Consider the following 25,545-nt stretch of genomic DNA (forward strand, 5'->3'; position numbering starts at 1 on the left):
CACACACACAGAGAAAACATACACACAATGTACACTTAACGCACCCGCACACACACGTATACACACATATACACACACCTGTGCACGTGTGTGTACACACATGCATGTCCATCCACACCTCCCAGGAGAGACCGTGAGCTCCCTGAAGCCCCTCAGGGGAGGAGGGAAGGAAGCTGGGTGTCGTATATCATTTCTCTCCAAACAGGCAGTGTCCTCGGCCGAAAGCGGGCTTGGGGGTGTTCGGCAGCCTTGAACTGGTCTCGGGAAGGAGCCCCTCTGGCCCATATTTCACAGACACCCCAGACAGAGCCCGCTGTCAGGAGCGCTGTCTGATTTCCTCCCCTGCCTGTCGGCTCAGATCCCCCCACAAAGAGGGCCATTGTGTCCTCCTCCACACCCCTGGCATCTGCTGCACAGAGATCCGACGGGGGGCACGCTCAGAGGGGAGCTGGGGGACGAAGGCGCCGCATCCTGAGCTGCAGCCCACAGAAGGGCCACAGACTCTTGAGCAGAAAGAACCTCGTCCTGGCTGAAGGGTCCCCCAGCCTCGCAGGCCTCAGCGTCCACAGCACTCACACCCTCCGGCCAGTCTCCCCAGGCCCCCCAAGGCTCTGGAGTAGCTTCTCCTCAGGCCTTTCAGGGACGAGATGTGTGAGGAAATCTTTGAAGAGGTGGTGACTGAGGATGAAAAGGCATTTTAAGGGGACAGGAGCCCTCCCACCCTCTCCCACAAGAAAAGCCCTTAGCCCTTGGTCTCCTTTCTGGAGGGGAGAAGGCCAGGCAGGCTGCTGGGAAGAGGCAGTTGTGTCTGGTTTTTCCTGCTCTAGAGTTTCCATGGGCTGGACATTCTGGGGAGGGAAAGTGGGGTCCTGGGGGGCAGTGCCAAGGAAGACAGAATGAAGGGAGAGTGGGCTGGCGAGAGAGGACTTATGGGGCCGAGAGCTATCGCAAGACTTCCCAGGAGAACACCGTTCCGCAGGGGCCTGGGCATCCACTTTCTAATTCCCTCCAGAGACACCTCTGAAGAGGCTGCTCCACCCCAGTTGCCAGGTCACTGGGTCAAGATCTGAGAGATGCCTCCCGTGGAGGGTATGTGTTGGGGGGGGTATAGGGGTAAGGAAGCTTTAATAACTGAATCACTATCATAGGGGGTTCTCTTGGGGGCTGTGGTGTGAGGCCATAGTGTGGCAGTGGGCAGGGGTTCTGTTCTGGACTAACGTATCAGAAGCAGATCTAGACCCAGCATCCTGAAAGCCCTTGACCTTGATCACTCTCCCCTACTGCCCCACAGCAGTGCTTCTTATCTGAACAGCTTGGTGCTTTGAAAACATTCTGCCCAGGGTGTCTGCGTATCGTTTATACTCAAAGCAGAGCAAGGTATAAGATTGCTTTTTTTTTTTTTCACACCTGGAAATTGGCCCAGAGAGGGTAAGTGGCTTGCTTAAAGTCACACAGCAAATGAGTAGGACAGCAGATCCTAAAACCCAGGCCTCCTTCTTGCTCTGTGCTTTTGTTGTTGCTGCATTGCAGCCTCCCTGTAGAAGGAGAAGAAAACTGTCTAGAACATGGTGTGTGTGTTTGTGTGTGTGTGTGTGTGTGTGTGTGTGTGTGTGTGTTGGGGAGGGGAGGTGGAGCTGGGGGAAGGAAGGTTATAAGGAGTAAGGGATTTCTCCTCCTGCAATGCAGAGCATATTAGAAGAAAACAACCCGAAGAGAGCCTGGTCCCACCAGACAGGCGGCCGGCCAGCTCAGACACAGCCCTGCAGCTCCCTAGTCAGGTGTGCTGGGTGCCTTAGAAAGGATTTGTGTTCCTGGAAAACTGGTTTTAAATCATTTTAAAAAACACAAATAAAACCATCCTTTACAGGTGCTGGGAAAGGCTGCAGCCATTTCTTCTTTGGTACCATCAAGAATTCTTTGGAGATTTAAAATTGCCCTACTGGATTTTCTCAAAGCATGGTAAATCTGCTGGATCGGAGAGAAAACCAAACATCGGGCTCTGGCCAAGATGAGCGCAGGCTGGATAGTAGACGCCCTTCACAGGGGCTCTCAGACCTGGCTAAGCCTGTGCCCTTCCCAGTAACGTTGGAGTTCAGCCCAGCCGTGGGCCCTAGCCCTGGGGACAGGCTGGAGTCCTGAGCCAGCAGCTGCAATTAGGAAATTAATAAAGAAAGAGAAGCTCTCGCAGCCAGACCCATGGTGAGAGACGAGTTAGGTCATGTCTCTTTCTGTTCAGTCGCATATTAGTACCGACCCTGATGTCACCTTCAAGCTATTAAGCATCACCCTCAGAGGCTTGAATGAGCATCTCACAAAGCTTTTATCAGGTATACCTCTGAGTCTTGCTGTTGTCAGTGGTCGACCCTGGACACTAATTTTTTGTCCACTGCAGGTCAAAGGAAGCGGCTTTTTTAGACCTCAGGGCTCAGGGCTGTGAGTTGGGGAGTGACAGAGAATCTTGGTTTGGTCCTGTGGCTAGAATCAGAGACAGTTTCCCTGAGCCACAGAAACAGGGTGGGTGTCCAATACCCTCCTTTTTGGCAAGGGCATGGCCTGCCAAACTTGGTGGGCAGTAAAGGCCTGGATTGCATCAAGCCAGCCAGTTTAACCAGCATCTTGGCCAGAGATTCCCCTATGTGGTCTGTGTGGCCAGCAATGGGCAATTGTGAGCTGAGAAGCCAATTGACGCTACTAATTTAACAATTCCCCCATCCATCCATCCATCTGGCCATCCATCTATCTCTTCATCCATCATCCATCCATCTATCCATCTGTCCATCCATCTATCCATCCATCCATCCATCCATACATACATCTATCCATCTGTCCATCCATCCATCTATCCATCCATCCCTGCATCCATCCACCCATTTGTCCACCCATGCAATAACTATCTATTGAACATTTATTATATTCCAGGCATCATGCTAGTAGCTGGGAATAGAATGGTCAGAGAACCATAATTCATTTTCTTCCCTCCAGCTTGGAACACAGACCACAAATGAATAAGCAAACAACAAATAAAAGAACTATAAATTGTGGTAACAGCCATAAAGGAACACACATAAGGTGAGAAGACAAAGATCAAAGGATAGTAGTGGCCAGGGTTGATGGTGGCATCAGAGAAGGGCATGGATATGAGATACTTTTTGAAGGTTTATTCATGGTTTGTAGCAAATGGGACTGAGAAGTCACAACCAGTGAGAGAAGGAACGTGGTGAGAGCCTAATGCTATGGTGGCTAAGAGAGGACACCACTTGCAGTTGCTATGTTGGTAGTTGTATGGGATTACCTGGCACAGGCCCTTCTACTTGGCTGAAGAATATACAGCTCTCAGTGGAAAACATTTCTACTCAATGGAAGGAAAGAAAGCCATCCACCATGGGTTTTCCTGGTTACTGGAGCTGTGGCGCTTTGGGGGTCCAGACAAGAAAGAGTGGATTCCTGCCTGACACTGGTTCTCCTCTTTGAATAGAAGAGCTGTTAGAAATGCATCCATCACAGGGTTTGGCCCAGGCAGGGGGGTAGATTTCTGAAGCCCTGAGTCCTTCCAGGCCCTTTCATTTGGAAAGGATTCTCTGCGTACTTCATCTTACTTTCTTCTCTCTCCCTCTCTCCAAAGGGCAGCCACGTACCTGCTTGTCCTCGATGCTCTCTGAAGGATGGAGAAACCCATTACTGAAAAGTTACTGTCGGAGAATTCTTGGCTGTTTTGACCACCATCTCTGGTCACAGTCACTGGTTCCCACCAGGGAGTCGCCAGCGGGTGGGCTTGCTTCCCTTGTACAGCTTTGCACCCGAGAAAAAGCAGAAGATTTTTACCAACTTGAGGAGCAGTTGGTCCCAGCTACCGTTCACCTAGCACTGTTCAATCAAACGCCAACACTGAAGAGTGGGAAGAGTCAGGGAGTCTTCAAAAGAAACCAGAAAACTCGATTGATGTGTGCGTGCACCTTTAATTTCATTATCAGACTCTCCTCCATGGATTTATTAACTATTATTGGAGAAATTAAAATTCTCATACTGAAAGAGATTTTCTTCTATTGACTTTAGAAAGTGGATAATGTTGCTGCCTGATGTCAGGCATCTGGCCTCCTGTTGAAAATTGGGCCATACGGACCCATTAAAACTTCCTCTGTGTGCCTTTCAAGTTGTCCCTTTAAGTGCCAGTAGAATGCCTAAGTCCTTGGGGGGCGGGTCCAGGTCTGGGAGATCTTTCCAAACAGAAGGGAATGAGCAAGGGAATGTAGGTAAGAAGTCACATGGTATGTGTATATGGAAGGGCCAGTGGCTTAGTATTGCTGGGTTTTGTGGCACGGGGTGGTGTAACGAGGTTGTAGAGTTAGGCAGGGGCCAGAGCATGGGGAACCTGGAGGCATATAAAGGGTTTCGAACTTTATTTTGTAGGTGATAGGAAGCCATTGATAGGTTTTAAATCAGGGGTGACAAGGTTGAATTTGTGTGTGTGTGATTGTGGTAGGGGATGGACTTTGAGAGCTATTAGAGGTTCTAATTCAACTGTGAGATGTTGACAGCCTGAGCAAAGGCAATGGTGGTTGGAAGACAAAGCATGCATGGGTGTGAGAGATACCTACGAGTTAAGTGAAATGAACAGGACCAGGTAACTGATTGATTCTCAAAGCAGCAAGGTAGTATCAAGGATGTGTCCCAGGTTTCTAGTATGAGTGAATGAGGTTTCTAGCATGAGTGAATGGGTAGGTTGTGGTGTCACCAACTAAAACAGATGATTCAGAATGCAGGCGGAGGAGCTAGCCTAAGCTGGGGAATGGAGGTTTCCCCTTCAGATATTTTGAGTTTGATGTGCCTGTAGCCATTTAGGTGGCAAAGGGCAGTAGGCAGCAGAGTATGAAACTTTAAGCTCCCACATCAGGGGTAGGGGAACGTTGGTCTGGTGCCAGAATGCCGGGATGCAAATGTCAGCATCATCCCTGGAGTGGTCAGTTTCCACGAAGTGGTGCAGCAGTGACAAATGACTCCCAAATCCCAGTGGCTTACAACAGCAAACTTTTATATTCTCACTGACATAGGTGAAAATCGGGAGCTAGCTTTGGCTTTGCTCCACATCTTTCTCATTCTGGAACCCAGGGTAATGGTGGAACCCCCATCTCAGCCCAGCCTTGTGCAGAAGGAAAAGCAATGGCAGAGCCACGAGATGACTCTAAAACTTCTGCATAGACAGGGCACTCGGTGCTTTTGCTCACATTCTATTGGCCGAAGCAGGTCACGTGGACAAGCCTGAAGTCAATCAGGTGGGGACATACACTCCTTCCACCGGAGGTGCAGCATATGACAATGGTCAGGGAGCAGTATTCATCTAGTGGAGAGAAAAGAAAATAATTGGGCCCAACCATATGACCTATGACAACCACTAATGGGCTATAAAACCTTGGGGATTTACTCAACTTCTCTCTGTTTTGCTTACCTTATCTGTAAGACAGGAATAGCAGAACTGCCTCTTAGGATTGTTAAGAGAATTAACTTAGTTCGTCCATGTAAAGCACTTAGAACAGTGCCCAACACAGAGTAAACACTTTATAAATGTAGGTGGATGGAAGGAAGAGGGAAGGTGGGGATATTATTTAATGGGTACTGTGGTTCAGTTTGGGAAGATGAAAAAGTTCTGGAGACGGATAGTGGCAATGGTTGCACAACAATGTGAAAGTACTTAATGCCACAGAACTGTACACCTAAAAATGGTTAAAATTTTATATTGGGTATATTTTACCACAATAAAAAAAATGTAGGTAGATGGGATTGTCTGGGAAGGGCAAGAAAAGGAGAAAAGGGTGGTGGGCAGAAAGTGGAAAACTTGGGAACCAGCAGTGTGGGCAAAAGCATTGCAAAAGGGAGATTAAGTCTGCTTGGGAGACAGAGAAGGAACATTCTAGACACACAAGAAAACCAAGAGAGGTTGATGTCCTCCGAAGCCACAGGAATTGAGTTAGGAGGGAGTGTTGGAGTGCCTGAGGATGTCTGCTCTGCTTGGCTTTGAACCTGAACCTTCCCTTTGGAACCTTGATTTTGGTGGGTCTGCTTTCCTCTGCCAGCTCCTGATGATGTCATTTCTGGTCACTGCCCACACCAGGCCCAGACTGCCTCAATGCCAAATCCTGGCCAGGTCTCTTCTCCGAGTTCCCTCCCTCCCCTCCTCTCTAGCCAGTCCTCTTTTGCCCATTGCTGACATCTTGGTGAGATAAATCTCTTTTAATTAAAAAGACACAGAATTGAGAACATTTTTTCTTGTGTCATTTTTTTATTACTGTTGGTGTATATTGTTGTACCCTGAAAAACAAAAATCTTCAAACTTTGAATTTAAAAATTAGGGTTGGTTAGTTTATGGTCAAGATTCCTTTATTAACAGAAGAGTTCACCTTTTGTTTACAGAACATTGTCTATTTGATAAACCATGGGTTAGAGAAACTGAAAGCTAAAATTTTTCAATGGGAAATGCAGACTATACAGTTGCAGGGAAGACAAGATTTTTATTTTTCTTTTACATCAATTACATTTGCACCGCCACCTTTGGAGGAACCAAGGGATACCTTGGTCCAGAGGATTTCTTCCATTTCTTCGTTGCTTCTAGACCTTGTCTGGCCCATCATCACATGAGCATCAGAGGACTGCGCACAGAGCTGTGGTTCTTAGCTCTGCCAGGAAAAAGCTCTGCCAGGAGCCTGGCTTTTTCTTATTGATTTTATTTCTCGAAGAGTTTTCTTACTAAGTGAATTGACCTTACACAGTTAACTTGATGTAATCTAAAGAAAACAGATGAAGTATGCTTTAGAAAAAATTACACATGCTCTAACCAGCCATTTGGCAATCATTTTCCACAGCGTCTGTCCTTTCGGGGATGGGGAGGTGGGTTTTTTTTTTTTACACGTGAATGATTACATCTACATACAAGAGCTCCAAACTCTTGCTGACCTCCCTCTGCAACACCAGCTGGTTTTGGGGGACAGAGCACTGGGGCAGGCAGGGGGTGTCTCTCAAGGCGTCAGTCACCCCAGGTTGTTTGGCCAACAGTCCCAGGGCATCTGGGCAGTCCACACACATAAACGTGGCAGCTCTTCCAGTCATAATAGCATTTGTGGAACACATTGGAGGGCCACAGATGCATCCCATGGAGAAAGGGGGACTTTTTTGGGTCCTTATTTGCGGTCAGAGTTCTTTGAAAGCACAGGACATTGCAGCTGGAGAAACTTTCATGCCAGGGTTCCACATTTCTAGGTCCTCACCCAGCAGCCTTTACCTCAATTGCTTCATGATCGCTTCATGAAGCAATCCCTTCATTCTTAGAATATAGGGGACCCTCTCCAGCCCTCACTTCAATAATGTGAGCATCTGGATAGGTTTTTCAATCCAGAAATTATAGATTTAAAAGGAATAGTTGTTCCGGTGTTCTGGGGGTCCTGCTCAACAGTCCTGGGTTGATTTTGCTCACATTCTATCGGCCGAAGTTGATCCCTGAATTGATTTTGAAGAAGCAGGTGCTGTCCTGGCTCCATTCTCATAACCCAGTCAAGCCAGCGTGAAAGGCCTGTGTGGGGACCACAGAGACCTACACCAGGCTGTTCTCCTGACTGTCTGCTTCTAGCTAGTGCTCATGAACTTGCCCATTTCACCAGCAAATTTGGATCCAGGGATGGCTTCTGATTTGTAGCAGCTAAGTTTCTGTCCTCAAACTTCCTCACACTGATTTTCCCTGGGGTTTTGGGACCTTTGAGGTCCCCCAAAGCCTCAGATATAGAGCCCAGAAAGGAAGGGTGGTCTAGGGTGTGTGTGTCTCCTTTCCTTTCTTTGGGGGCACCTGTGTTCATGAGTGGCAGCTGAGACCCCGAGAAACAGTGTCCCTGGAGCTATTCCCCGGATTCACTAGGGTCTGTTCTGGCTGCTGTATGACTGACACCATGAGAAATGTGAGAAGCAAAGGCCCTGGGGAAGGGGCCGCTAAGACACAGCAATGCTGGACAGAGCTTTCTGGGAAACTTCAAGGCTCCCAGGAACCCTGGGCAGCTTCCTATCCAAGAGTCACTGCGAGGTGTGGAGAGGCTGCCCTGGGTGGGTGGGAGAAGGTGAAGGTAGGATTGGGGTGGGGGTAGTTGGTACGGGGCTCAGTCCTCAGTCTTTTTTTTCTCCCTGGAGAATTTCACTCTGAACTTGGAGAGGCGGCAGAGTCCCCATCCTCGGGGTCCTGCCCATGGGGGGAGATGGGCTGACCCCCCTTCACGCGCTTCCACTTCATCCTTCGGTTCTGGAACCACACTTTGACCTGATGAAGGAAGCAGAGGAGCCTGGTCACTTCACGGCAGGTGTGACCACCTCCTCATATTGATGCTCAAGCTACCTGGGGTGCAGCTCCAGGGACCCCCAGCTCGAAATTCAGCTTCCCCCTCCCCACGCCGCCAAAGGCTCCAGGAATTGAAAGGGAAGACCCACCAATCTGCCCAGAGGCTTGTCTTATGTCTCCAGATAAAGAAAGTCTGACAGAAGAACCAGTTCTAAAAGTCACACTGGCCCCACCCCCTTTCACAAGCCCCTCCCCTCCTGTGCCAACACCCTCTCCCTCTAGCTTCTATTACCCAGGGATCTGGGAACACAGGATCACCAGCCTCACCCTTAGGCACATTTATAATGCACTTTTCAGCTTAGGTAGCTCTGGTCTGGACATTTTCTCATCTGAGCTTCAGCATTTACCTGCAGGTAAACCTGCAGGGTGGGGTTATGACACTGCTGTACAGATGGAGACCAAGAGAGGTCAGGAGAAGACATTTCCCAGAGGTCCCAGGGCTACGAAGGGGTAGAGGCAGGATCTGAATCTATGTCCTCTGATTCTAAATCCAGCACTTTGGCAGATGCTTTCTCAACTGAAAGCTGCAATCAATAATAATAATAATAATAATATTTTATTCCACGTCAGAGCACGGGTATGGGTGGAATGCTCTGAGAGAAAGCCCAAAACAAAGGGCTAGGAAGTTTTTCTCAGAGTGTGTCTAGGAACCAGCTGCAAATCCAAATCACCTGGAGAACTTACTAGAAATGCAGATCCCTGGTCCCACTCATTATTACTGGAAAATCGCTCTGTGGAGCTCCGGAAGCTGCATTTTAAACAGGGCCTGGATGATTCCACCGCACACTCAAGTTTGGGGATAATCAGATCAGAGGTTTCAACCCTGGTTGCATGTGAGAATCACCTCGGGGACCTTTGATGAATTCTGATGCCTGGACTTCACCTCAGACCAATGAAAACAATCTCTAGGGGTGGAGCCCAGACACTGGTGTTATTAGAATTTCCACAGGTGATTGTTAGGTACAGCCAGAGTTGAGGACCACTGGACTGGGGCAGAGGGAGAAGACGAAGAAGGTTCTGGGAGAAGCGGGGGAAGAGAGGGGTATGACAGAGCACAGGAAAGGAGGGATGGCCAGAAGAGGAGGGGCACCTGCCGCTCGGAGAGGTCCAGGTTTACTGCGATCTCATATCTCCGGAGCCGGGTCAGGTAGTTGTGATGAGCAAACTCGGCCTCGAGCTCCCGCAGCTGCTCCTTGGTGAAGGCCGTCCGCTCCTTGCGGGCCTTGCTGCTGCCCTCTGGCTTCCCTCGGTTCTCCTGGTTGTCTGAGGAGAGAGGGCCCCAAACAGGAAGACATGAGCCGCAGGGGCCTTGGTTCCCTTTCTTTTGTCCTCAAGCAGCGGGGCAGCCTTTCCCTGTCGCTCTTATTTTGAAAGGATGCTGAGAAAGAACCCACGGTGTCCCTTTATCATTCATTCTAGCGTCTTTACCCCAGAGAACTGGAAAGATTTTTGGATATCAACCTCAGGCGCACCTCCCCCACCCCAACTGTTTTTAATTCCCAAAGCACAAGAAGCTGCCCTTGGCTGTTTAATGATCTCTACCCCCACCCCACTCCCCACCTACCCCCAGCTTGACATTAGCAGTGGCTATAAGTTTGTGGGGCAGGATGTTCTAAAACTGAGGTTCTCTGTCCTCAGTGACAGAAACATCACCTAGGAACTTGTTAGAGATGCAGATCCTTGGTCCTCACCACACACCTGCTGAATCAGAAACTCCGGGAGTGGGGCCCAGAGATCTGTTTTTTTTTTTTTTTTTTTTTTTCCAGCGATCTGTTTTAACAAGCCTTGCAGATGATTCTGACACATGGTCAAGGTTACACACCTCTGCTCTAAGACCTGGCTACTCAGCGGGTGCCTGGTGGCAGCAGTAGTGTGGCCAGGGAGCAGTCAGACTTGCAGGATCTCCACCTCACTCCATCCTCAGACCTACTGAATCAGAGTCCGCATTTCAGCAAGATCCCCAGGGGAGGTGTGTGCACATGTAAATTGAGAAGTGCTGCCTTAAGTTTCTCCCCCTCTCCCCCAACCCTTTGACACCAGGAAGGGCCAGGTCTGGAAAGTTCATTTAAGAAGGAGGCTCTGAGTTCAACAGGGCAGGGGCTCAACCACAGCTGGTAACAGGGGTACAGGAATCAGGCACCTTACATGCATCAGACACTTAATCCTCACAGTAATTCAGCCTGGCGAGTTCTAGGATGAGACCCATTTTATAGACCAGAAAACTAAGCACAGAGAAGTGAAGCAAGTTGTCCAAGTTCATCCAGTTCATCTGGCCAGTGAGTGGTGGGGACAGAAATCCAACTCAGGCAGTTTGACTCACACAGTGTTCCAATGAAATATATGTAGGAAGGCTTTACAAACTGTAAAGTGCTGTGCACCCAGAAAGGACTGTATCGTGATCTGAACAGGGGAAGGGGCGGCGGTGGGTGGAGAAGCGCACAGGAAGGAGACCGACACACCTACACAATGAACTACCAAAGCGTGCCACGTGGCCGGGGAAGGGCTCCAGGAAGCACGTTTTACGCAGGGCTCTAAAAGTTAGAAGTCTTTCACTTCATTGCCCTTGTTGTACAGACAGGGAACTCGGCCAAGCAGCCAGATTGCCGAGCGGGATGGGGATGTGGAGCCCCCTCGTGCACCCCACGTTCCCGATGGGAACGTCAGCCCGCCGGTTCTTTCTAGCGCTTTCCACGCAGTCCCCCTTGTATTTCTGTCTGCGCGTCCTCCGCCCCCGCGCCACGCCTCCGGGAGCCGGATAGAAGGGGGAGCCGCCCGCCCCCTCCCCGCGTCCCCCGGGAAGCAGAGGAGGCGGAGGAGGGGCCGCCGCCGGGGGTCCCCGCAGCCCCGATGCTCGGCTGCCCGTGCCGGATCCGGGTGGGCCGCCTGCCGGGCGCGCCCGGGGGCGGGAAGGAAGGGGGCGAGTTCTCCTGCCGGGCTGTCTGCCCAGACCCCTCCGGAAGCGGAGCCGGGGCTGGAGGGGAAGGACGCGCCGCCTGGCTGGGGTCCCCCAGGAGTTTTCAGCCTTGGCTGGCGCAAGCCCGGGAGGGAGGGGCGGTCACGGTCACGCCGCGGAGGGACGCCCATTCCGGAGCACATCCTCGCCCGCGCGCCCAGAGCGAGGCTGGGAAACCTGGATTGTTTCCCATCCGCTCCTGTCCTGGGGCTCAGTATTTCCCAGCCCTTCCCTTTCGCAGCATCGGGGGTGTCAAACCCAGAGGGCTTGCCGCGAGGTTTGAATCCTGGCTCTTCTTGCTGGAGCCTCTGAGGAAGTCGCTTAACCCCTCTGGGCTTCTCATCCAGAAATCTACCTCCCAGAGGTTTTGGGAAGCTTGGACAAGCTGCTGTGTGTGGAAAATGCTTTTAAAACTCTAAAGCTCTGGACAAATATAAAGTATTCTTCCGATTCTTCAATTCCTTGAGATGCCATCTGAGGCGCTGGGGTAATAGCAGCTACTGTTTCTTAAAGACTTCCACGTGCTACGATGCAGTCACTACTTTAATCCTCCCCATACAACACACGTAGGAGTAGGTAGTATTATTATCCCTTTAGCTTTATCATGTGGATTTGTGTGATAATTTGATTAATAGTGCTCTCTCCCCAGGGATGTAACTGCTTTTTCTCACTTGCTACTGTACCTGGCACTTAGGAGGTCCTTGCTAAATGTTTGCTAAATCCTTCTCAGTAGATAGAGGCAGAAGCAGCCTCAGAGAGGCCCGGGAACTTGCCCAGTGTGCCAGGCAGCTTTTGGGCGGCAGAACCGAGATTCAAATCCAGATCCACCTGACTAGAGCCTTGGCCATCAACTCTGGCGTCAGGTTCTCCATCTTGCGTCGGCTGGCTGGCGGCTGGACCTGGACCATCGCAGCTCTGCTCGTCTCCACCTCCAGGGCTCCTGGGGGCCCTGGGTTGATGCCCACACCCACCCTCCCCTTCTCCCAGGCCTGCTTAGGTGTGCACAGGTGCCCTATGGAAACCCCACAAATACCACCCCCACCCCCACCCCCCCCACCGCCACACACACACACAGAGTCCTGCACATAATCCTTCCTAGAGAGAAGAGGGGAGATAAAGGGAGGAGCCCTTTGGAGCTGGTCTTGGACTGGTTATGGGGGCAGCTGACCATCTCCTCTCTCACCTCTTAGTATCCTGATTTAGGCACTGGGGCCTCAGGATGGGAAAGAAGAAATAGGACAAAGGAGCCTGGGCTGGGAACTGAGTGTCTGAGCCCCTGTGTGAACCTTGGGGCAACACCCGCTAAAGGGGGTGGCATCTGGCACTGGGAGAACGCTTGTCTCTCATCAGCTTCCCAGAGGGGTAAGAACTTTCATCACTGTTAGAAATGACAAAGGGGCCAGAAGTATGGCAAGTTAGCTATGAAAACGAAAGTGGAAGTTATGGTTCTCTTTGTTCTGCAATAGGATAAAAAACGGTAACATTTTCATCCAGACAGGAAAAGACAAAGAAAAATGATAAGTACTTTCATACCGTTTCTGACCAGGGAGTGTCCATTCTGCTGGCTCACATGCACAGTTCCTATGCATACTACCCCCAAGATGGTTTGATCCCTTTGTTGGGGAACCCCCCTCCCCTCTCTGGCCTCAGTTTCCCCACGGGTAGAAGTATGGGATTGGGCTGGGCCTTCTTTCCCTGGGCGAGCTGTTGTCAGAGTTCTTCTCCAATACGCCACCCTGGCACTCTCTTCTCTCCCTACTCCCTCTTCTGTTGAGAAACCCCGGCCTGGAATCTGAGGTCCCTTCCAGTTTCAGAGATTCTTGTCTTGGCCCCAGGTTACACCCTTCAGTCAGAAGGAAGGAACTGTGTGTTGTGTATTCTGTCCCAAGGCCCTCCGCAGCCTTCCCAAGGTCCTCAGCCCAGCGATCAGGGCTATGCTGGGGAATTTCTCTCTCCCTCTGACAGGCGCAGCTCCCCAAGCCTGGAGCTGCGTGGAAGGGCGTTGTGTTTGCAGAGATTTCTGAGGACCTGTTGGAGAGCCTGAGCCTTAGCTGGCTCCAAGAAAGGGCTCTCTGACCTTGGGCAAGTCCCTTAAGTTCTCTGAGCTTCAGTTTCCTCATTTGTAAAACAGAATAGCCTCACCCACTGTGATCAGAAGGTTTCTGAGCAGGTAAAACGAGACGGGTAACGTGTGTTAACACTTAGCACAGTGCCTGGCACACAGCTGAGGCTCTTTTTGGAGAACCATCAGAAGAGGTTCTACTGGAGATGATGTTGGAGAGATGACACAGGCGGAGATAAAACACAGTGCATCTCAAGGTGCCACGTCTCCAGAGCTGTGTGAAAGGGATGCCTTTTCAATGTCTGGCCTTTTAACTGTTTTCCCTTCTCCACTACTTTTGCACATCTGTACTTGAATCTGTGTCTCTATTGCTTCCAGGCACAGTAACTAGAACTGATCAGTGTGACGATCCACGTCAGCCCTCCTGGTCCTGATTCTTCCTCAGGGCCAGCGGGTGCCTCTTCCAGGACTGCAGAGGGAGGAGGCCGGTGCTCAGCTGGCTGCCTCTGTGGTTAAGGAGGAGCCCTCCGGCCCCGCCCCACCCTCGGCACACCCTCAGAGGGAGCAGGGCCATGATGGAATGGTCCAGAGCGCCCAGAGAAATGCAAACAGGATGTGTGTGCGATTGCGGTTTCCACCATGAGCTTTTACACCATCCGAGGTAAATTATTTCATAAATAGCTGTCACGTTTGGCAGACCTTCTTAAAGTTAGCAGACAGCTTTATCGGAACTACGGGGAGGTTCAGAGAGACCTTGGGGAACATGCCTTTTTGGAGTCCTGTATTCCTACTCCCCAACTCTCACAGCCATTTAACATAAATTTCTATCCAGGACCAGATAGACAGCCACAAGCCCCATATTCAAGTAGCACTTTGCAATTGACAATTGACAGTGGATTTCTTTCCCCCAGAGATAAACTGCTTTTGGGCTTTCCTCTGTACTACAGAATCATAGAATAGTAGACCTGGAAGGGGACTTAGAGATGATCTGATGTGGCCTTTACCTCTTACAGGTGAGCCTAGAGAAGGTAAGAAACTTGCCTAAAGACACACAGCAAGTTAGCCGCAGAATTGGGCTGAGAACCCAGATTTCCTTGATAGGAAGCTATTTCCTGACTGTTAGGCTGCTTCCTACTGGACCCTCTTAATTATCCTGTGAGGTAGGTGAGGTACACGTTAGCCCATGGAACAGACGAGGAAATTAAGACCCAGAGACTAAATGGCTTGCCAGAAGTCCCCTGGGACCAGTTCAGGCTATGTCACACTGCACTGCAGCGGTGATGAGTATGGAGCTGTGCTCGCTCCAGGGATGGCGTCTGGGTCTGGGTCCAGGTCTGCCTCCCTGGCACTCCCCTTGGCAAATCCTCTGAAAATGGGGTCTACAGCTTCCTGGGCTACAGACCAGACCTTTAATGTGCTCATTAGTTTTGATACTTTCAACTTCAGAGGGAGGAGTCAAAGCCCTGAAAATAGACAAGACCTGGACGGAGCCAGTCTCAAGACCAGATGGGCGTTTGCATCCAGACCTCCCTGGCTTCCTGGGACTGTCTTGACTTTCTCTCTGGGCCCCGACCCACCTCAATGTCTGGGCCCTTTCTCTCTCCCCTGGGGGCCTGAAGAGACCTGGTGAGGCTCCCAGCCTCTTTGAGGAGCCCAGCAGTGGGGCTGGGGGATTCAGGGATGGGAATACCTGGGGCTAGAGTCGTCTTTGCTGAGAGTCCCAGGTGGCGGGGGCTGGGCGAGGGTGGGCAGTGATGAGGGAGAGTGGAATGGACTTGGTGAGGAGATGGGGTGTGGGGGCCATGGAAGAGGGGAGCAGAGAAGTGGAGGGGGCACGGGGGCGGTGGAAATGAGAGGCTGGAGCAGCAGGCAAATTTCTGAGACTATTGGGGCAGGCGTGAGCCGCGCTGGGCTTTGTTTGTGTTTATCAGTTCCAGATGTCACCCTCAGCTGTCACCCAGGGCCCATTGCTCACACCGCTTCTCCACTGAGTTCAAGGAAAACATGACATAGAAGAGGCTGGAAAGGGGGTGGGTACTGCGAGAGGAATCCTGGCCAGAGGCCAGGGCACCCTGATTCTGTGAGCGGAGTGGGCACCGGGGAAGCTGGCCCCAGGGGTCTGCAGGGGCCTCGAGTCCTGCCCCTCAGAAAGGGGTGAGTGTGGATCTGAGATCACTCAGCCTGATACTCGGCGTCACGTTTGTGACCCAGGTGACACTCACTGAGGTTGTCCATTTATTTTGTTATTACCGCCTTTCCTTCCTCCTCTGTCAAACAGGCTGCTTCTTTAGAGATTCATTCGTAAAACAGTCTCCACTTTTTTTCTTCTCTCTTGATGGGAGTAAGAGAAGAATGCGGGGATCTGCCTGTGGCCAGAAGCAGCGCTCTGTCTGAATGGACAAACTCTAGCGGCCAACGGACCTGGGACTGGAGCATTTGTCCCACTGCTAGAACCTTGTCCCTGTACCCTCTGTTTATGGGCTGAACCCTGTCCCCCCCACCAATTAATATGTTGAAATTCTAACCCCCAGTACTTCTGAATGTGACTGTATTTTGAGATAGGGTCTTTCAAGAGGGGATTAAATTAAAATGAGGCAGTTAGGGTAAGCCCTAATCCAGTCTGACTAGTGTCTTCATAAGAAGAGATTAGGACACACAGAGAGCCACAGGGATGTGCACGCACAGAGGAAAGGCCATGTGAAGACACGACAAAAAGGTGGCTGTCTGCCAGCCAAAGAGAGAAGCCTCGGCAGAAACCAAACCTGCCAGCATCTTGATCTTTGACTTCCAGCTTCCAGAACTGTGGGAAAATAAATGTCTGTTGTTTAAGCTACCCAGTTTTTGGTATTTGTTATGGCAGCCCAAGCAAACTAATATACCCCCAACTCCCCATAGCCGCGCTTATCACTGAGGAGAGAGAGGGAGCAAGGCCACTGGGGGGTGCTTGGCAAGGCTGATGCAAGGCCTTAGGGATGGCTCTGCAAATCAGACAAAGGTGCCATTTCCTCTAGACTGGAGAGCACAGTCACTTGTCCATGTGGCAGCTGGACCCTCTCATTGCCCAGCCGTGAGCCCCCCTAACTTCCTGGCCGTGGTGGGTCCCCTTTGTTGCTCAGCCACAGCAGCTCCAGCCATGGGAGTACTTGGGATGCAACCCCGGTACCCTGTAGCGGATTCCTGCAAGTCCAGCCTGCATGTGGATATTTACACATCTTTCTGACCCAGCACTCACCCTGACCCTGGGCTGGTTTTATGACTGAAGTCTGGCTCTCTGCACACTTTTTTGTGAGTGAGACTGTAAAAATCCTGATGCATTTTACAGAAGCACATCACGCATGGTGAAAACCCTCATGCCAGGCGGTGGAGCCACTCTCAGAGAGAAAGTGAGAAAATGAATGAGTGAATGCCAGGCTGCACTAGAGGCTATTGGCCAGACATTGAATGAGCTTCTCCTGTGTACAAATGTTTCAGTAGGTGCTAGGGAGACTGCGCAGGTGAATCAGATAGCATTCCAGCCCTCTAGACACTTCAATTTTAAGGAAAAAGGCAGCCATATGCATCTAGAACTCTGGATACAGGCCAACTGTGGTTTGATTCTAAGATGGAGATGTCAGCAAGGTATGCTCCATGTGTGAGGGGAGAGAGGTCATGAAAGGATTCTTGGACACTCAACAAACTAAGAGTAGAAGGAAATTATCTCAATATAATAAAGGCCATATATGAAAAGCCCATAGCTAACATCATACTCAGTGGTGAAAAACTGAAATAGTTTACTCTCATATCAGAAACTAGGGAAAGGATGCCCACTGTCACCATTTCTATTCAATATAATACTGGAAGTCCTAGCCAGAGCACTCAGGCAAGAAAAAGAAATAAAAGGCATCTAAATCAGAAAGGAAGAAGTAAAGTAATCTCTGTTTATAGATGAAATAATCTTGTATGTGGAAAACCCTACAGAGTCCACAAAAGCCTCTTAGAACTAAGAAATAAATTCAGCAAGGTTGCAGTTTACAGAATCAGCATGCACAAATCATCTGTGTTTCTATACAAGAACAATGAACAATCCAAAAGGGAAATTAAGAAAACAATTCCATTTATATAATAGCATCAAAAAGGATAAGATACGTAGGAATAAACTGAACTAAGGAGGCAAAAGACTTGTACAATGAAAATTACAAAACATTGCTGAAAGAAATTAAAGGCACAAATAAATGGAAAGACATCCTGTGTTCATGGATTGAAAGACTTAATATTGTTAAAATGTCCATACTACCCAAAGTGATCTTCAGATTCAATGCAATCCCTATCAAAATCCCAATGGCATTTTTTTGCAAGAATAGAAAAAAAAAATCATCCAAAAATTCACATGGGGTCTCAAAGAACCCTGAATAGCCAAAACAACCTTGACAAAGAAAAACAAAGCTGGAGGCCTCAGGCTTCCTGATTTCAAAACATATTACAAAGATACAGTAATCAAATCATTATGGTACTGGCACAAAAACAGACACTTAGATCAATGGAACAGAATAGAGAGCCCAGAAGTAAGCCCTCACGTAGATGGTCAAATGATCTTCAACAAAGGTGCCAAGGCTACACAGTGGGGAAGGCACAGTCTTCAACAAATGGTGCTGGGAAAACTGGATCTCCACAGGCAAAAGAATAAAGTTGGATCCTTACCTTACACCATATGTAAAAATTAACTCGAAATGCATTAAAGACCTAAAAATGTAAGACCTAGAAAACTCCTAGAAGAAAACATGGAGGGAAAGCTTCATGACATTGGATTTGGTGATGATTTCTTGGATATGACACCAAAAGCATAGTCAACAAAAGCAAAAATAGACAAAACTACGTCAAACTTAAAAATTTCTGTGTAGCAAAGGAAACAATCAACAGAATAAAAAGGCAACCTAAGGAATGGGAGAAAATATTTGTGGGCCATATGTCTGATAAGGGATTAATATCCAGAATATATAAAGAACTCCTACAAGTCAACAACAAAAATCAAACAGTCCAATTTAAACCTGAACAGAGAACTTGAATAGACATTTCTCCAAAGAAGATATACAAATGGCCAATAAGTATATGAAAAGATGCTCAACATCACCAGTCATTAGGGAAATACAAATCAAAACCACAATGAAGTTATCACCTCATACCTACTAGCATGACTACTATCAAAAAAACCCTAGGAAATAACAAGTGTTGGCAAGGATGTGGAGAAAGGAGAAATTGGAACTCTGTGCACTGTTGGTGGGATTGTGAAATAGTACAGCTGCTATGGAAAACAGTATAGAGGTTCCTCAAAAAATTAAGAATGGAATTACCACCTGATCCAGCAGTCCTACTTCTGGTTATATATCCAAAAGAATTCAAAGCAGGATCTCGAAGAGATATTTGCACACCCATATTCATTGCAGAATTATTCATAATAGCCAAGAGGTGGAAGCAACCCGAGTGTCCACTGACAGATGAATGGATGAAGAAAATGTGCACACACATACAATAGAATATTATTCAGCCTTAAAAAATAAAGAAATCCTATCATATGCTACAACATGGATGAGCCTTGAGGACATCGTGCTAAGTGAGCTAAACCAGTCACAAAAAGACAGATACTGCTTGATTCCACTTACATGAGGTATCTAAAGTAATCAAATTTTTAGAAACCGGAGGGTAGAATGCTGGTTGCCAGGGCCCGTGGGGAGAGGGTAAAGGGGACTTGTTTTTCAACGGATATAGAGTTTTCCTTTTATAAGATGAAAAAGTTCTAGAGATCTGTTGCACAACAATATGCATATAGTTAATGCTTCCAAACTGCACACTCAAAAATGGTTATGATGGTAAATCTTACATTATGTGTTCTTGACCACAATTTTTAAAAAAGCAGATTTCGAATGCAAGATGTTCAAAGGTAAGAAATCTCAGGGGAGCTCCTTTATGAAGTTATAAGCTGTATTTATAAAATCAGCACAGGTTCTAGCGATACTACAGTTTGAAACTTCTAAACTGTAACTTTCGCTGAAATGATGGTAGGTACAAGTGAAGTCATAAAGGAAAGAAGGATGGAAGGAAGGAAGGAAGGAAGGGAGGAAGGAAAGAAAGGGAGGGTCCTTGGAGTAGGTGGCTTTCAAGCTGGATGTTAAAATAAGTAGGCAGAAGAGCCCGGGAAGAGAAGGGTGTTTGAGGCAAGGCGAAGAACTGAGCAAATGTGGGGGGCGGGGGCATGGGGAGAAAAAGTGGGCTGCCTTTGCAAGACAAGTAAACTGGTATGTTTTCGTGGCAAGGTGAGTGGAGATGGAGGTGGGAGGGGTGGCCTGTAGGGGGAAATAAGCAGGGAAAGAGGCCAATCTGTGGAGGATTTTTCAACCTCAGGGGAAATTGAGAGTGCACGTAAGCTGGGCAGGGGGAGGTGGACATCAGATCTTGCAGGGGAGAAATCGGGGAAGGAGGAGCCCTGGGAGACACGCGTGCTGGAGCTGCAGGAGGATGGGGCAAAGCGAGTCTGATGAAGGTAGAGTGAGTATGTCAGAGTGTTGGCGAGTGGCGCTGATCTGGGGCACCACGACTCTCCCAGGCGGGCGATCAGATTCACCTGTAGCCGGGCTGATCACGTGTGACCTTCCCTTGAACCCCGTCAGGAAATCACCGCGAAATCCTTCATTCCCATAAATTAAAGACGACCACGGTAGCAACGACAGATTGGGGGCAAACAAGAGTGGCCTTGCAGCTGTCCTTGCCAGCAGGGGTCTTTAACACCCCCTGGCCCCAGGGCGGGAGTCGTTGGGATGAGTTAATATCACAGCTGTCTCCTAAATCAGTTTTGTGCTGTGAACCAAGAGAAAGTCTCAGGGTGGGAGCCAAGGACCCCTGCTTTCCTGACCATTTCCTTGAGCAAATCAGCTCCACTTCCAGTAATGGGGAGTGATGGGGGAGCAGCTGGGGCTGGCAGAGGAAGAAGAGGAGAGAGCAGAGAACGTTCCTTTTGAAACAAACTTTCAGTAACTTTCTGTTACCGGACCCCCCTGGCCAGGCCAGCCAGTATGGGACACGTTTACCAGGCATGACTCACCTCCCTACCCCAGCCTCTCTGGCAGATCTCTGAGCTCCAGGCTCCTAATTAATGGCAACTGGATTTCAGGACCAACAATGATTGCGAGAAATTCCCACATCTTATACCCCAGACTCAGGAATTTCTGAGACAGCGTATTTGAAATATTCAATTCCACTGTCCCCCATAACATAGGGCTATTTATCAGATTCTATGTGCTGAAGACTGGTTCTGGAAATATGGGCCTAATACCATTCATAGCTGCTATTTATCGAACTCATGTGCCAGGCACAGTGTTAATCTCACAGATCACAGAATTTAACCTTCACAGTGACTCCATATGGAGAGTGATATTGTTATAGTCTCATTTTACAGCTGGGGAAACAGAGGCTCCAAGAATTTAAGACCTTTCCCAAAGTCAAGCAGCCAAAAGTGGCAGTGCCGACCCCGCAACCTGACTGCCTGATTGTGAAGCATGATGGAAAACACACTTCTGAGCAATGCTGGTTAACCTTCCAGAGATGGCTTAGCAGGGGCCAGGGTGGGGTGCGTGAGACACGATGAGTGCAAAATGCAAGGGGTGCCAAAAACCTCAGTCATCAAGAAAAAGAATATTTTAACGCAAAGTTTTAAAAAATCAAAATTAATACAAAAATCCACAATGAGCAGGATGTCAAAATTTAAAATAGAGAATCCAACCAGTGGCTCAGGATTGGTAGGGTGGGGTGGGGGTCTTCATGGGTTTGTCTCTTGTGAACTGAACTCCAGACTCCTGGAGTTGGTTGTGAGTCTTGCCCATCGCTTTCCCTTTTCTTTAGGCTCTTACAAAACTGATCTTTCCTGCCTCCTTCACCTTCAGTTAAATTCTGAAGGAAGATGCAAGCAGCCGTGCAATAAAGCTTTCCATGCTGACCAGAGAGGGTCTGGAACCCCAGAGAATGAATGAGAGTCAGCTCGCTGTGCCCTGTTTTGTGAGACTGCTGCTTCTGCTGCTGCTTCTGAGGGGACCTCGAGGGAGAGCCCAGGCTCCCTCCTGGCTGGGAACCTCCCCCCTCCAGAGGCTGACCCTATGAAGAGTGTGCTCTGGCGTGGCCAGCTGCTTGGCAAGTGAGCAGCGCCATCCATGGGCCACTCGCCAAAAGGAAAGATGGTGCATTCGGGTCTTGCTGAAACATGGAGTGAGCTTGCCTAAGCCCAGCCCTTGGCTTTGCCCATGCCTTCCCAACGCTCTTGGCTCCCAGTTCCCTGGAAAGTGGCTGGATGCAGCCAAGGTGGATGTGGGCAGAGATGGAGGAGCTACGGTGGCAGGCGCCAAGGAGGGGAGAGCTCTTCAACTAGGCGCAGAGCCAAGTGGCTGACAGCTCATTGGACAGGAGAAGCAGAAAGTGCCCCATTCTCTGCAGATCTCCATCCAGGCTTAGGAATAGTTCCGGGTTTAACTGGCTGGGGATTTAAAGGGCCCTTCTATTTAGCAGCCAGGAAGGCTGCGGTTTTTATCATACACTGTGAACACAATGAGGGGCTTCTTCAAGCATGGAGACCAGATATTTCACAATGAGGATTCTGCTTGAGATCTACTGAAGGGTGTGGGATTCGGGGTCTGAAGTCTGAGGTTTGAGTTTTCTTCTAGGGTGACCAACTGTCCCGGGGACACTAGACTTTCAATGCTAAAACCAGAAAAGTCCTGGGTACGTTGAGATGAGTGGGTCACTCTGTTTTGACTCCATGCTAGCAGAGATCCCCTCAGACTTTTCAGTCTCTCCTTTTCCACGTGTAAAGAATCAAGTCACTGATAAGACCTGCTATACCAAACTCGAAAACTTGTGGGACTCAAAAGAGTTATCGTATGTTTCCTGCAGCACCTCGAACCCCCTAGATCATAGCACATCCACTGCCAGACAGGTATCTGCTGGCTTCTCCTCCCTCTCAGTCTGAACTCTTTGGGGGTGAGACCACCTTATTCATCCCTGAAGTCCCAGGACCTCTGCCAATGCTTGGCAAAAAAAAAGGTAATCGGGAAATCTGTGCTACTTTGAAAGTGCTTCGTAAAGCAAAGCAGAGAGTGTTCTCGTTGGTTAGTCGGTCCTCTCATTTGCTGCCTGCCCCTTGTTAGCCCCATGAAAGGTCTTCTGTAGGTTCAGACAGACAGATGTGCCCCAAGGGTGGCCGTCAGGAGGACATAGTGGGGCAGTGGGGGCAGGAGGCAAGGGCACTGTCTTGTTCCGGGCAAGGTGGGGACGGAACCAGACAAAAGGTGAATAGGCAGTGAGAGAGGCTGTTGCGGGGGGAGGTCCCACAGGGAAATGAGGAAACAACAGGTCCCCCCAACCAGGAGGAGATGGACTTTAGCTGGGGTCTGAACAAGCAGGTCAGCTCCATCATCTGGCCTCTGCTGCTCCAGCGCCGAACAGGGCTTTACCTGCATTCTGAGGTCCAGTGCTTGCCCTTTGCTGCCTGCCTCCCTGACTTTCTCCAAGACTGGCGATCCCTCAGGAGGCCTCCTCAGAGGAGTGGCCTTTTGGGGGGTCACCCAGACCTTAACATGCTGAGCTGCCCCTTGGCCTGGGCACAGCTCAGCTGCGGAGGGCGATACCTCATGGGCGGTCTGCCCCAAATCTTAGTGCCTGCCTCTTGCGTCCCTGTGCTATGTCTGCTTCTCTCCCTCTAGATTCCTGGAGACACGGAGTCCTGGTTCTACTTGACTGCCCGAGGTCCCAGCCTTGGTCCTAGCCCTCCGAGCCTTGGTCTCAGCTGACTCCCCTGGGGAGCAAGCCCTGGGGCTCTGGGACCATTTGTAGCTGGCTGGGGCATGGTGGGGAGAAGCGTGACCCAGAGGCATCCTGGTTCAGGAAAGCCCCTCTCCAGCCCTTGCCAGCCTGTACCCAGAGGCTCCGTCCCACATGTCCTGCAAATCTTTGTGGATCCTGTTTCATTCTCTTGTGGGCGCATCCTTCCTGGGACCCAGGAGAGCTGAGGACACAGACATAGCCCCCGTCACCAGAGACTCCTAGAACTCTGAGTAGAAGCAACCCCAAAGGTAACTGTTCTAAGTCTCCTGCCTTTGGGTAGATTAGATCTTATTGTTTCGCATTCATGATCAGGATGCCTAGGCTCAGAGAGGGCAAGCAACCTCCTCAAGGTCACACAGCAAAGGAACGGTCAACTGTTCCTCAGCCACTTACCTGAACTCTCCTTTTTCCGCCTGGTTGACTTCTTCTCCGTCCCATTGGCAGTGCTCCCAAGGACCTCGTAGTCCTCGCCTGGGCCTCCCGTGGTGTCCACCAGGCCTGGGCTGCTGGCCCCCATCTCCTTGGAGCCCCCTGCTGGGCCCGGGTTGAGCCTATGCCGGGCCTCCGAGACAGGGAAGTGCCAATCGGGGGGTTGTGGGAAGGCGGGGTGCTGCTCAGTGAAGCCGCGCTCCTCCCGGGGTAGGCTGTGTGGGGTGGCCGCCAAGCAGGAGGCCGAGAAGTCAGGGTACGCTGCTGTTGCTGTCGCTGGGAAGTCTGGTTTCTGGTGGAAGGAGAACGGGGTTGGCGGGTAGTGGGGGAGGCCTGAGGCCCCACTGCCTTCTGAGTGAGGGTTTCGAAGGCATCCCCAGACCGGGGCCGGGGGATGGGGGCCCCTCATGCAGCTGCTGGCCACTGGATCCATCTGCTGTCTGATGCACGCCTCAGTCCTTTCAAAGGCTGGAGTCTTACACTTTTTATATTCAAAGTGTTAAAAATGCAAAAAAAAAAATTTTTTTTTAACAGGAGGGAAAAAGGTTCAACAGAAAATTCACCTCAGGAACCAAAACAAAAACCAAAGCTAAAGTTGTTCCTTACAGTTACGCACACATGTGTCTGGCCACACATACGTGTGCCCGCACCTACGTTGGACTTCGTTCCTGGCTTCCTGGTCCCCCCCTCCGACACACCAACCTGCCTAGCGGGGTCCCCTGTACGTGTATTTGTCGCCGATGACACTAAACATTTTCACTGTCCCAGCCCAGATGAGTGCTTGTCTTGGAGCCCGCAGCAAATGCCTGCAAAGAGCTGGTCCAGGGCTGCTGAGACACACTTTTAAATCCTGCGGTGGGGAGAGAGTGACAGATTTCTGAAGTGAAATGTGAGAGAGGAGAGGGAGGGGTTAACCAGCACACACACGATCCCCTCCAACCAAAACCCGAGCAGGCAACTATTAATCATCAGAAACCTTATATGCACATCTAATGGGATTTGCAGATGGAGTCTTTTAAAGAAACATTGTCTGTTTTTTTTTTTTTTTTTTTAAGGAAAGAGAGCAGCACACACACAATTTCTTTAATGTTTCTCCTGTAACACTATGAAGTTATTTTATTGCACTGTTAACAAAATTCCCCAAGTCTTGGATTTGGAAAAAGACTTAAGTCATATCCAGAATCCATCAAGTGCCAAATTCCAGGGAGTGAAGTGGGGAATAAGCGCAAGAGACAAGTTTGCTGATTGCATTTGATTTAAAGGCCCTTCTACTGCTGCTTGCAAAAAGGAAGGTGGATTAAAAGAAATCTTTTTTTGCAAGTCTCAGCGGCCCACTATGGTCTGTAGTAGAAAGAAAGACACACCCCAGAAAAAAATTATTTCTCTCGGCCCAAAGTGACATTCTCACTTTCTCAGTAACTTAAAAAAACAATCAGATTCTTCCTTCCGCTCTTTAACCCCCAACTTACATGCCAATTAGCCACACTCTTCTCTAGAGGCGTTTCAAGTCATTTTTCTCCACGGCAAAGGAAAGACACTTAGATAAGTTCCTTGAAGTTTCTCCAGGCCTCCCCCACCTGCTCTCTGGTCCCCTAAACTTCACCCACCTGCTTCCCCTTCCCCACCCCCAGAGGCCAAGGTTTCCATGGAATCTGGGCATGGAAATAGGAATTAGGGGATTCTCATTCCCAAAGGACTTCTCTTCGGCAAACGGTTGCATGATCTTCCGGGCTGGTGCCCATCACAGGAGGACCCATTGCCGTTTCAACTAGGCAATCAGTCTACTCAATCCCCATGACTTTGCTGGCCTCTCTGGAGGGTTAATATAATTTCTTGGAGGATGACTTTCCAAGCACATGTGGCCAGAGCTCCTCTCCTACTGCGTATTTCCAT

General features: G+C 49.6%; 1 protein-coding gene across 3 annotated transcripts; it reads right to left on the bottom strand.

Moving 5' to 3' along the window:
• Nucleotides 1–6,483: 6,483 nt before the first annotated feature.
• On the bottom strand, nucleotides 6,484–25,198 carry MEOX1 (mesenchyme homeobox 1). 3 transcript variants are annotated; one of them, XM_082440614.1, is made up of 4 exons: nucleotides 24,355–24,478; nucleotides 23,617–23,944; nucleotides 9,459–9,631; nucleotides 6,484–8,290 (listed from the first exon to the last, which is right to left on the bottom strand). In XM_082440614.1, exons 2-4 carry the CDS (start codon nucleotides 23,738–23,740, stop codon nucleotides 8,168–8,170), a joined length of 420 nt encoding a protein of 139 aa, XP_082296740.1. In that variant the 5' UTR covers nucleotides 23,741–23,944; nucleotides 24,355–24,478; the 3' UTR covers nucleotides 6,484–8,167. The 3 variants fall into 3 exon arrangements, with proteins under 3 accessions (XP_082296740.1, XP_082296739.1, XP_082296741.1); XM_082440613.1 differs by having other exon boundaries at nucleotides 23,617–24,469; XM_082440615.1 differs by lacking the exon at nucleotides 9,459–9,631 and having other exon boundaries at nucleotides 23,617–25,198.
• Nucleotides 25,199–25,545: the final 347 nt, after the last annotated feature.

This window comes from Balaenoptera physalus (genome assembly GCF_965194825.1).
Source record: "Balaenoptera physalus genome assembly, chromosome: 20".
In the NCBI taxonomy this organism is placed as follows: domain Eukaryota; kingdom Metazoa; phylum Chordata; class Mammalia; order Artiodactyla; family Balaenopteridae; genus Balaenoptera; species Balaenoptera physalus.

Coding starts and splice junctions, on each gene's coding strand:
- MEOX1 (XM_082440613.1), bottom strand. CDS start 24,085: ATGGATCCAGTGGCCAGCAGCTGCATGAGGGGCCCCCATCCCCCGGCC. Junction 9,632..23,616: donor GCGGAAAAAGGAGAGTTCAG/GTAAGTGGCTGA, acceptor CTCTCTCCTCAG/ACAACCAGGAGAACCGAGGG. Junction 8,291..9,458: donor TGGACCTCTCCGAGCGGCAG/GTGCCCCTCCTC, acceptor TTCCTTCATCAG/GTCAAAGTGTGGTTCCAGAA.